The sequence below is a fragment of the Garra rufa genome, chromosome 22 (genome assembly GCF_049309525.1).
Source record: "Garra rufa chromosome 22, GarRuf1.0, whole genome shotgun sequence".
Taxonomy (NCBI): Eukaryota; Metazoa; Chordata; class Actinopteri; order Cypriniformes; family Cyprinidae; genus Garra; species Garra rufa.
The window spans coordinates 13,321,627-13,334,253 of record NC_133382.1 but is presented as its reverse complement, the minus strand read 5'-3'; the positions used below and the strand labels follow the sequence as shown (position 1 = coordinate 13,334,253).

The following is a 12,627-nucleotide window of genomic DNA, read 5'->3' as shown; positions in this document are numbered from 1 at the left end:
AGGGGTGTATCTTCAAGCTGTTATATGGTTTTAGGAAATCATATAAAGCTTTACTACTAAACTGTAGAGGTATACCAGGATTTGTTGTCGATGGATTCTTCATTTGAGGAAACACTGGCTTTGACTGAATCTTGGATTGTTGCATCTCTGGAGTTTTTTGAGGAACAGCTGCATTTGGCACCAGAGGCACCTGTGAAGAAATACTGCCTTGTGGTGTAATTGGTTGTGGTACCACTGGAGTTACGATTTGTTCCTGTGATAGGACTTGTTCCTGCTCTAGTGCAACAGTTTGTGATGTTTGAGGAAATGTTGTCTGAGGAATAGGAGCAGATTCTGGTACAGAAATTACTTGAGGGACTGCTGGTGCTTTGTTTTGTGGAATCAAAGGTGAGGGTGGTTTATAAGCTTTACTAGGTTTATAAAAACCTGGACCTTGCATAAATGGCTTTGGAGCAGCCTGAGGTGCCATAGAGTTGGGGTCTTTGCCCTGTTGAAGTGGTGCATTAAGATTTTGTCCTTTTGTTTGTTGCAGAACTGGTGGATAGCCTTTAGTTTGTTCTGGAAGTAATCCTGCATTCGGTTCACGTTCAGCTAGTGGTAAAAAACCCTTGGTGTTAGAAGTTACTGGGAGATGACTTGGTGCCTCACTGCTTGAAATCTCCCCTTTAGGTCCCTTTCCATTGGAAACACCCACTTTTCCAGACGTTACAGGCATGTAACCTAGAAGCCAAAGCAATTTTAAAACAAACTTACAAAACCCAATATGAAAAAATTAACATGCAGAGACGTGCATGTATTTCTGAATAACAGATTTTAAACTACATCTATTCATAAATAAAATTACTTAAAGCACTTTCAATAATGATGCTTTACCTGAATTAGCTGCTTTATAAGGTCCTTCTGACATTTGTTGAGGAACACCATAGCCTATAGATCATAAGAATGTAGATATGACTGTGAAGTTTTTACATTACATGATATAGAGTTTATATCGTAGGCAGCTACACAAATGAATGGGCAAATTCTGTGCACACTGAAAACGAATATTAAAAAAAAAACACAGACATGATAGGTCTCTACAGACCTTTATCACTTATAAACTCCTCCACCAATAATATGGTTTATTAATCTAAATGCAGCTGGAGTATTAATAAAAAAAACTAATTCATTAACATGCAAATACATTTTAAAGAAGCTCTGAAAATAGCTTATTATAGTTTTAAGAGCCATAAATTATGTTTTATGATAGTAATAATTACATGCATCACATTTACCATTAGGCTTGGCTCCCTGTCCATTTGTCGGTCCAGCTTTAGCACCATATCCGTTAAGGCAGACACAACATTCAAATTATATGCAAATTTAAGACAAAGGAAAAAGAAATACACATCATATGCATTACAAATAAAGTTCACCTGCTTTAGGCCCCTTGGTTCCACCATTGGGATACCCCATATATTGAGGAGAAGAGCCTAATAAGACAAAACCATTTAGACCTGTGTAATATCCTCATTTCTTTTCAGAATTCAGCATTATCCACATAATAATTGGAATTTATAAAAAAAAAAAGTTGGTGACATCCAATATATTAGCCCTACCTGTATTAGGTTGGCTAGCTGCACCTCCATTAGGATATCTTCCATATCCTGAACAAAACAAATCCCAAATCAGTTTAGAGGTGCCCCAATTACTTTAGTTTACAATACAGACATATAGTGCTTAACTCCTAATAAACAACTCTACCAACAGATCATTAATCTAAACGAGGCTACACTACAGTTGGTGTATTAATATAGAATTCAATTAATGTGCAATCAAAGGTGTGCATATTTACTGTGGCTTTAAACATCCTATCAAACTATATTTTTAGAGCTCCAAACTATGTTTTATAAGAGTAATAATCACATGCTATTTACCATTAGGCTTGGCTCCTTGTCCGTTTGAGATTCCAGCTTTAGCACCATATCCTTTGAAGCAGAACGAACACACATAGGATTCAAATGATATGTAAAAATGAGACAACAGAAAAGGTAATAACAGTATACACAAAAAAAGTTTACCTGGCTTAGGTCCCTTCATTCCACCACTGGGATACCCCATATTTTGAAAAGAGCCTAATTAGAGAAAAATACTTCAGATCACTGTAATATCCACAGTTCTCTTCAGAATTCATTGTTATCTACAATGTAGTATGCAATGTAGAATCAAATTCATTAAAAAAAAGTGGTGACATCCAATACATTACCTGTATTAGGCTGCCTAGCTGCACCTCCATTAGGATATCCTCCATATCCTGAACAAAACCAATCCCAAATCAGTTTAGAGTGGCTCCGGTTACTTCAGTTTACATTACAGACCTTCAGTGCTTTACTTCTAACGAACAACTCCTCCACCAATAATATAGACTATTAATCTAAATAGGGCTACACTGCTACACTACAGTTGGTGTAAAAAGGTGCAATATATAACACTGAGAGCTAACAGTTGAAATGGATACTGCAGTCCAAAATCATAATGGTAATAATCACATTTAATTTAGAATTAAGCTTGCCTCCTTGCCCATTTAAGAATACAGCTTTAGCACTGTACTCCTTGAAAAAGACCCAACACGCATAGAATTCAAATGATATGAAAAATAAAACAAATGAAAAATACCATATGCATAACACATACACAAAAAAAGTTTACCTGCTTTAGGTCCCTTCATTCCACCATTGGGATACCCCATATTTTGAAGGGAAGAACCTAATTAGAGAAAAATACTTCTTTCTTTAGAATCTTCCTCGAAAGTCAGTACTATCCACACTGTAAAAATTACACTGTAGAACCAAATCTATAAAGAAAATTGGTGAGATCCAATTTATTACCTGTATTAGGTTGCTTAGATGCACCTCCATTAGGATATCCTCCATATCCTGAAAACCAATTCCAAATCAGTTTAGAGTTGCTCCAGTTACAACACAGACCTTTACTGCTTTACTTCTAATGAACAACTCCTCCACCATAATAATTTTTTTTCATCTAAATAGGGACACACTACAGTTGGTGTATTAAAGGTGCAATATGTAATATTGACAGCTAGCAGTTAAAAAGGCTACTGCAATCATATTCATATAATCATATGCTCTTTAGCATAAGGCTTAGCTCCTTGCCCATTTGAGAGTTCAGCTTTAGCACAATATCCTTTTAAAATGACCCAACACACATAGGATTCAAATAATATGGACAAATGACAAATGAATAAGTAATACCATATGCATAACACACACACACACACACAAGAAAAAGTTTACCTGCTTTAGGTCCCTTCATTCCACCATTGGGATACCCCATATTTTGAAGGGAAGAACCTAATTAGAGAAAAATACTTCTTTTCAGAATTCAGTACTATCCACACTGTAAAAATTACACTGTAGAACCAAATCTATTAAAAAAAATTGGTGAGATCCAATATATTACCTGTATTAGGTTGCTTAGCTGCACCTCCATTAGGATATCCTCCACTTCCTGAACAAAACCAATCCCAAATCAGTTTAGAGTTGCTCCAGTTACTTTAGTTTATAATACAGACCTTTAGTGCTTTACTTCTAATGAACAACTTCTCCACCAATAATATAAATTGTTAATCTAAATAGGGACACACTACAGTTGGTGTATTGAAAGTCCAATATGTAATATTGACAGCTAGCAGTTGAAATAGCTACTGCAGTCCAAAATCATAATAGTAATGATCACATGCTCTTCAGCATAAAGCTTAGCTCCTTGTCCATTTGAGAGTCCAGCTTTAGCAAAATATCCTTTGAAGAAGACCCAACACACATAGGATTCAAATAATATGGAAAAATAAGACGAAGGAATAAGTAAAACCATATGCTTAACACACACACGAAAAAGTTTACCTGCTTTAGGTCCCTTCATTCCACCATTGGGATACCCCATATTTTGAAGGGAAGAACCTAATTAGAGAAAAATACTTCTTTTCAGAATTCAGTACTATCCACACTGTAAAAATTACACTGTGGAACCAAATCTATAAATAAATGGGTGAGATCCAATATATTACCTGTATTAGGTTGCTTAGGTGCACCTCTATTAGGATATCCTCCATATCCTGAACAAAACCAATCCCAAATCAGTTTAGAGGTGCTCCAGTTCTCAGTTTACAATACATACGTACTTACATACATACATACAAAGAAACAGACTTTCCTTTACCCCCTAAAGAGCTTGTCCATCCATAATGTACAGTACATTGTTTATATAAATAGGGCTACACTACAATGTGTATTAATATATAATTCAATTTCAGTGCAAAGATGTGCATATAGAATATACTACATTTTACAATGGAATTGTATGTGGCATATCAATTCAGATTTTAAATCCAAAACCTATATATTTTTTATAATAGTAATAATCAACATAATAATTTACCATTAGGCTGGGCTCCTTGTCCATTTGAGGCTCCAGCTTTAGCACCATATCCTTTAAAGCAGACCCAAAACACATAAGATTCAAATTATACTCAAAATTAATACAAAGAAAAAAATAAATACACAGCATATGTATTACACACAGAAAAAGTTTACCTGGTTCAGGGCCCTTGGTTCCACCATTGGGATACCCCATATTTTGAAGTGAGGAGCCTAATTAGAGAAAAATACTTTAGATTTGTATAATAACCTTAGTTTTATAATACAATTTAATGTAATACTCCTTCAAAGTTATTATACACTATACATATTTTTGTTCTCATACACCATTCATTCAAGTGTACACACACACACACACACACACACACACACACACACACACACACACACACACACACACACACACACACACACACACACACACACACAAAGTTTACCTGGTTTAGGTCCCTTGGTTCCAGCATTGGGATATCCCATATTTTGAAGAGAAGAGCCTGATAAAAGAAAAATACTTTTGACTATTCTAATTACACCTCCATTAGCATATATTCCATATTGTGAACAAAACCAATCCCAAATCACTTTAGAGGTGCTACTTTAGTTTACAACAGGAGTGCCCAACCCTGTTCTTGGAGATCTACCATCCAAGTTCAGCTCCAACCCTGATCAAACACACCTGAACCAGCTAATTAATTTCCTGGGTAGCACTTGATAATTACAGACGGACCTAAAGTCTGCAGGTAGGTAGATCTCCAGGAACAGGGTTGGGCACCCCAGGTTTACAATATAGGAAATTTAGCCTATATTGTAGGCTTTACCCCTCATGTAGTTTACAGTGGCGTTGAACGTGTCATGGTTTATAATAGTAATAATCACATGCTATTTACCATTAGGCTTGGCCTCCTGTCCATTTGAGGGTCCAGCTTTAGCACCATATCCTTTTGAAGAAGACCCAATACAAATAAGATTCAAATGACATGGAAAATTCAGACAAAGGAAAAAGAAGTCAACACCATATGCGTTACACAAACAAAAATAGTTTACCTGGTTTAGGTCCTTTGGTTGCACCATTGGGATACCCCATATTTTGAAGAGGAGAGCCTAATTAGAGAAAAATACTTTAAGTTCAACTATAGTGCAACTATAATGTATCATCTAACAGATGGAGCCACTGCATGAAATTCTATTCCAGTTTCACATTCATGTCCCCCAGCTCAGAGTGGCTATCCAGAATTAACTACTGCAGGGATTTCAAGGACAACCTTTGAATCTACATGCTGCCAAGGATCATTTGGCTCAGTATAATGATGACCAAATTCAAAGCTCCTTATGTTTTTCACAGCAGATTAGGGAAGTGTTTCAGTATCCTACAAGAGGATGAGATTCAGCAGTTTAGCTTCTTTATTTACGTCAAGGGTAGTCAATCTGCAGTACACTGGCAGCTCAAAGCGGCTGGAATGATATTGCCCTAAAAACTGTGTTGGGCTGAGTACAATTCTGCAAAATGAACTTGCCTGTAAAGATGACTCAGTGAATTTGCCACAGTGGGAATAAAGATCTTTTGTCCAACAAAGCTATGTTAGAAGAATGGAGATCACCGACCATAATAAACTACAGTCTATCTAGTCCTGGAGATACTTGATTCAAGGAGGAGAAGAGAACAAGTGCAATACCAAATGGATTGGGAGGGATATGGTCTAGAGAAGAGATCATGGGTTGCAGCTAAGAACATTTTGAATCCGTCACTCATCAGAGACCACATCATTTATCCCATCCAGATCGTATGGCACCCATACCTAGTGGACGTCCTAGCAAAAGAACACCAGGAAATGTTCCTAGGAGAGGGGATTCTGTAACATCTAAGGCTATGGACCCTACATCCAACCAACAGAGAGAGCTATCACCTGAATTCTAGTTCAGTTTCACTTTAGGGTTCATGTGTATCATTTCCTGTTACTCTTTGTATTTAAGCCAAGTAAATGCTTCATCATTTTTGAAGAATTTCTAGTCTGACTTGCCTTACTAAGCATTTCCTATAATTCGGTTTTGTCTCATGTATGTGTGTAATCTGGGTTGTTTTTTTTGCATTGTCTTTTTCTAAAAGTAAAAATGTTTTATAATAGAAACAATCACATGCTATTTACCATTAGGCATTCCTCCTTGTCCATTTGAGGATCCAGCTTTGGCACCATAAGCTGCAATGCAAACCCAACACATAAGATCCAAAATCAAGCAAAGGAAAAATAAATAAACACCATACAAATTACACAACAAAAGTTTACCTGGCTTAGGTCCCTTGATTCCACCATTGGGATACCCCATATTTTGAAGATAAGAGCCTAATTAAATAAAAGAATACTTTAAACCAGTGTAATAACTTCAGTTTATTTCATAATTGAGTATTATTCACTCTATAGTAATAATACTGTAGAATTAAATTTAATTAAAAACAATTGGGACATTTGATACATTACCTGTATTAGGTTGCTTAGCTGCACCTCCATTAGTATATCCTCCATATCCTGAACAAAACCAATCCCAAATCACTACTATACTTTATCACTACTATCTAACAGTGACTTTGAAAATAGCACATCCAACCAGATTTTAAAGCCAAAAATAGTAATATCACAAGCTGTTTACCATTAGGCTTGGCTCCTTGTCCATTTGAGGTTCCAGCTTTAGCACCATATCCTTTGAAGCAGACCCAAAACACATAAGATTCAAATTATACTGAAAATGAATTAAAAGACCACCATAAGCATTAAACACAGAAAAAGTTTACCTGGCTTTGGTCCCTTGGTTCCACCATTGGGATACCCCATGTTTTGAAGTGAAGAGCCTAATTAGAGAAAAGTACTTTAGATTTGTGTAATACCCTCAGTTCAGTAGCCTATTATTCACACTAATAATTACACTGTGAAACCAAATTTATTTAACATTCAATATATTACCTGTATTAGGTTGCTTAGCTGCACCTCCATTAGCATATCCTCCATATCCTGAACAAAACCAATCCCAAATCAGTTTTGAAGTTTAGTTTACAATACAGACAAGCTAGCAGAAGGAAGTTGACTAAATAGAATTATTTTAAATTTATATGTACCTTGTTGTGCCTTGGTTGCACCACCATTGGTGTATCCTGCAGAGACACCATATCCTGTAAGTGAGATAAATTTAAGTGAATTCTTCACTCAAAACAGGGCCTTCACATCTGAGATTATATTACCAGTGTTAGACCTTCTAATCATAATTAATCCCTATTCATTATTATTGTTACTCTTATTATTAAATTTGGGATTGAGTTTCAGTATCGACTCTGTTCAAAGAGCTGCAATCTATGACTCTAACTTGACTTAGTTTTGAAAAACTGAACATTCCAGGATTGACTGAAATCAACAACAACTAAATCTAGATAACTAAGCAATACTTGTATGAAGAACTTTTCCAAATTTCCTATATCTGGTAAAGCTACATGTTACTATTCATTTCGGGTCCATTAAGAGTACCAGTCCATTTCCTGAGAATGAAAGAAAAACTGGACTACATGATGTGTTTTTCTGTATTGACTTTGTAATAACATTATTTTTCATATCTGGCAATAGAATCTTAAACAATTATAAAAAATGAGAAGATTTTATTAACAAATGTTATACACAGAAAGAATTTACCTCCGGATTTTGTGCCTTGTCCCTTAGAAGCTGCAGGCCCAGCACCCAAACCTAGTGAACATAGTTAACAAAACACTCTTAATGCAAATATAGTGCAAATACCAATGTATTTTAAGGTTTGTTATATATTTTTTTACATCTCTTTAGCAATCAAATGATAGTTAACTGCCAGTTTTGCCAGATTTTGGATTAGATTATCCACTAATATGTAAATCATCAGTATTTCTAACATCTAAATCTCAAAAATTTAATTCATCTAGACTTTCTTTCTTTTGTGAAACACAAAGGAGAAATTTTGAATAATAAACTGCAATTTTTAATGCAATTACAATGAATTTTTAACAATAAAAATTCCTGTTTCAAGTTCTCTTGAGGTTCTGGTCAGTCATAATTATAAATGGTCAGGCTTCTGCTTGACGATTCCAAATAAAAATCATGCTTGTGAATAAAAATCATCTTGATTCTCAAAATGTGTGGTTCTTAGCCATTTGTCAGGTGGTCTGTAATACTGGAAAACAAATTTAGAATGGGGTTCGAAAGAGAAAAATGGTTTAAAATTTTTACATCTTTTACTGCCTAATAAAGATTATTTAAAAAATATTATGCCTTTCTTACAAGCTTAATAACACTAGAATGACACTACAAATGACTGCATACTTATTTACAATCCACCTTGTGATAAAATTGTAACCTTTCCACCTAATGTAAAATATTATTATGATAGAAAAGGTTATAGGTCAGTTTGTACAAATGTACCTAGTTTGTGACAGAATTAATTAATTATTAATAGTCAAATCTCCCAAATTCTTTGGAAATTTACCATCTGTGTTTTACAGAAGAAAGAAAGTAAAAAAAGACTTTAAGAAGATTTTTAAGGTAAGCTAATACTATTTAATTAAAAAGACTCACCTAGACCAACTCCTTTCTGGGGATGAGCACCCATTAAATTGCTGTAGCCTTTGGACAACATTACACAGAGAGTGAAAGACCATTTTAATTAAAGTAAATACATAATGTACCAATTTTAAAAACACAACTCAGTGGTGTTTGTATATATTCTTAACAAGAGCATTTTATGCACAAATCTGTACTAACTGTAACACATTGACTCTTGACATTAAACTCACCCCCATAAGATGGAGCTCTGTAGCCATTACCATTACCATAACCTGGAAAGACAAATGACAAATAAGACAAATTAAAAAAGGTCTGCACAAAAAGAAAGTCTAAATATGTAATAGCCACATTGTATAAAATGAACAGGCTCCATAAACTGTGTAAATCTACATACATTTTTTGAGGAGACAAAAAAAAATAAAAAATATCGCAATGACAAATTATGCTTTATTATTTATTTATTTCTATTACTAATGCATTTGAATTATTTTTTGGTGTACATTAATCACATACCTCCCCTCTGTTTCAATGCATGTTGGTTCATCATTCCTATGCCTTTTCCACCTGATAACAGTTGAAAATATGTTAAGAGAGAAAAACTTGTGATTATGTGCGTTTTCTATAAGGAAAGTAAGCTCATACCATATTGGGGACGACCTCCATATCCAGGCTTATTTTGTGCATTCCCATAAGCACCTGAAATACAGCACACAGGTGCATGGTGATTAAAAAATTTAAAATGATTCACTAAATGATATTCCATATTACATGGTGTGGTTGCTTTTTTTTTTTTTTTTTTACAAGTAGGGCTTACCTGTACCTTTGTTCACAGGATAACCTGATTAAAAACACAGAAAAATATGCCAAATATAAAAACCAAGCAAATAAAATAGCTTGTGAATAAAACCAATGATATTTCATCACATTTTATGGTTAATACTTAGTAAGTACATTTATTTTAGAAATAAAATAAGAAATATAATCAGTCCAAAAGATCAAAAACCATGTATAGTAGTATAAATTTTGTTCTTGCTTACTGTTTCCTTTCATATTAGCAGAGTTGCCATTTGGACCCAAACCATAATCTGAAAATAAGAGATTTATTGATTTTCATTTCACGACTGCTTAAAAAAAAATAACAACCCTGAATTGAAACTGGTATACGTCAACATAGAAAGATTGACAGTACCTCCTGTTGACATTTGTGCGGCACCACCATTTGGATTTTGAGGTTTGTACCCTTAAATAACAAGGAAAAAAATCCTGTCAGGGGATAACATAACAGGACAAGCTTACAGAATCACAAAAATATATAACTATATAAATATAAATATATAACTACAGCTGAGGTTTATGGAAGCTCTATTGCTGGTTAAGAATGCATATTTATTTGTCACATATTCTGTTCAATACAGCATTGCTAACTATATATTAATAAAATGCTTTATATCTACTTTCATCATTCACTATGGATCTACTACAACACTGTTTCCATGAATGATCTGTATAGGTAACATGAACAAATAAAACTGCTGCATAATATATAGTATTTCAGTCAAATCCTAAAAAATATGCCTCCATGAGCAAATAACTAGAACTGTGAGAATAATTAATGAAAATACAAAAAAGCAAATACTGTATGTCTCCTCCACTGACCAGTTACTTTACCTCCTGCCATAAAGATACAGAATACGCACCACTAAAGATGTGGCAGGTACTTTTGTATCTTAAGGAGAAATTTGTGATATTCAAAGGTTTACATGGATAAAATATTTCCAGTTTATTTACAATCTACATCTATTTCTTTTGATCTGACTAACATTAAAATTTACAGACAGAACATGTTTGTGGTGGCGTTTAAGTCTGAGAAGTTATTAACAAATGATAGATTACATGTAAACACAGCCAATCACATTACTTGCAGGATCAACCAGGTAGCCAGACAAAGAATAATGACACATCAGTTTATGTGTGCAATGTCTCAAATTACATTAAATGGCTCATTCATAAAGACAGTAGCTGTGTCCAAAATCATTCCCTATCCTCTTTACTATACTATAGACCAGGGTTCCTCAAATCTTACCCCGGAGGTCCAATGCACTGCAGAGTTTAGCTCCAACCCTGATGAAACTCACCTACCTGTGATTCTCTAATGATCCTGAAGACCTTGATTAGCATTCTCAGGTGTGTTTGATTAGGGTTAGAGCTAAACTCTGCAGTGCATTGGACCTCCAGGGTAAGATTTGAGGATCCCTGCTATAGACACTATATCGGATGTCTATCATTTGTGGTGGCTTTTAAGTTCTAAGTGAATTCAATTTTATTCCCTACTTTAATTCAATTATTTAGTGTGTATATCTGGCAGGGGTGCTTCATGAATCTGTCCTTAAGGAACCAGTACGTGATTTTAGACACAACACTAGGCGTTTCTCATTTTCTAAATTGTGCATCTGCATTTCCTTGCTCCTCCATTTTTAAGTCTGTGAACTAGAAGTCAGTTAAATTCTGCCACGATAGACATATCAGTTCATCGTCTAACTACCACGAAAAGCCAATAATTTACAACAGAAAAAAGCTGCACTGAAAGCCAAACAACTTTTATACACTAACAATAAACATAAGAGATTTGGACAAAGAAGTCATTCTGAATCATTCAGTGTTTTTTTAAAGAAATCACTATAGTAAAAACTTGATTAATTGGTAAATATTAAGTTTCCTTATACTCTGTAACTGCAATAGAATGGGAAATTTTTACAGTTTTTAAAAGTGATTTACAGTGTTAAACAGTGTTTTTCATTGAAATAACGGTTTCTTCTTAGCTTTTTCCCCCATAAGTAATGCACATTTGGTTTTTGTGTTACATTTGATAAACATTCTATTTATTAGTATTTACTTCAGATTGCTTATGATGCTGTTATCAGTTGGTAAAAAGTTTTCACCAGATTCAACTTAAAAACCTAAGTTCAGCAGCTGCCTTAAATTTTTAAATTAAATCAGCTTAAAACAAGTCATTTTAACTTATTACAATAAAAATGAGTTGATAAAACTTGTAAATGTAAATGGCTTAAGTTGATTTAACTTAATCTTAAGGCAGCTGCTAAACTTAAGTTAAGTTGAAACTGGTGAAAACTTTTTACAGTGCATATGCCTTGAGTTTCTTTTTTCTGCTAACTTCTCTGAAGTCAAATTTAAGAGCTCTACACCATGGACAACATAGAAGACCAGAAACCCAATGAGAGAAAACCCATGTAATTCTTAATTCCTTAAGTAGTACAAATTTTGTAGTACTAGATATGAGCCCCAGACAAATTTTAAGTACTAGATATGAGCATTGCTTACCTGTGCCGCCTTGAAGTGTTTCTCTTGTCATCCAGAGCAATAACATCATCCTTAGAAGCATCGATCTAAACATTGTTAGATATACCTAGAGGGGGAAAACCAGGAAAACAGAAAGAGACAGAAAACCCAACCTAATGTGCACAGGGAACAGAGTTTTTAAACCATTTTGTGAGCAGTGGCACCTCCTCTTAGGGGTCATCCAAAAAAAAAAAAAAGAGACCAGCTTTCATTTCCCTCCTCTAGGGCCCCATAAAACTTTATGTACCTCACCACATGTGCTAAATAGC

General features: G+C 34.5%; 1 protein-coding gene across 1 annotated transcript in view; it reads right to left on the bottom strand.

Moving 5' to 3' along the window:
- The window catches only part of cmn (calymmin), an 18,174-nt gene extending 5,761 nt beyond the window's left edge, over positions 1-12,413 (bottom strand). The window contains exons 1-33 of the mRNA XM_073827855.1: positions 12,341-12,413; positions 10,191-10,241; positions 10,039-10,086; positions 9,816-9,839; positions 9,644-9,697; positions 9,515-9,565; positions 9,232-9,273; positions 9,014-9,061; positions 8,105-8,155; positions 7,540-7,593; positions 7,388-7,435; positions 7,219-7,275; positions 6,908-6,955; positions 6,716-6,772; positions 6,578-6,628; positions 5,478-5,534; positions 5,321-5,371; positions 4,871-4,927; positions 4,590-4,646; positions 4,435-4,485; positions 4,064-4,111; positions 3,900-3,956; positions 3,460-3,507; positions 3,294-3,350; positions 2,868-2,915; positions 2,689-2,745; positions 2,246-2,293; positions 2,061-2,114; positions 1,917-1,967; positions 1,419-1,472; positions 1,275-1,328; positions 874-927; positions 76-720 (exon numbers count right to left, since the gene is read on the bottom strand). Coding sequence (XP_073683956.1) covers positions 76-720; positions 874-927; positions 1,275-1,328; positions 1,419-1,472; positions 1,917-1,967; positions 2,061-2,114; positions 2,246-2,293; positions 2,689-2,745; positions 2,868-2,915; positions 3,294-3,350; positions 3,460-3,507; positions 3,900-3,956; positions 4,064-4,111; positions 4,435-4,485; positions 4,590-4,646; positions 4,871-4,927; positions 5,321-5,371; positions 5,478-5,534; positions 6,578-6,628; positions 6,716-6,772; positions 6,908-6,955; positions 7,219-7,275; positions 7,388-7,435; positions 7,540-7,593; positions 8,105-8,155; positions 9,014-9,061; positions 9,232-9,273; positions 9,515-9,565; positions 9,644-9,697; positions 9,816-9,839; positions 10,039-10,086; positions 10,191-10,241; positions 12,341-12,413 — 2,305 coding nt within the window. The remainder of the gene's footprint in view (positions 1-75; positions 721-873; positions 928-1,274; positions 1,329-1,418; positions 1,473-1,916; positions 1,968-2,060; positions 2,115-2,245; positions 2,294-2,688; positions 2,746-2,867; positions 2,916-3,293; positions 3,351-3,459; positions 3,508-3,899; positions 3,957-4,063; positions 4,112-4,434; positions 4,486-4,589; positions 4,647-4,870; positions 4,928-5,320; positions 5,372-5,477; positions 5,535-6,577; positions 6,629-6,715; positions 6,773-6,907; positions 6,956-7,218; positions 7,276-7,387; positions 7,436-7,539; positions 7,594-8,104; positions 8,156-9,013; positions 9,062-9,231; positions 9,274-9,514; positions 9,566-9,643; positions 9,698-9,815; positions 9,840-10,038; positions 10,087-10,190; positions 10,242-12,340) is intronic.
- Between the last annotated feature and the right edge of the window lie 214 nt (positions 12,414-12,627).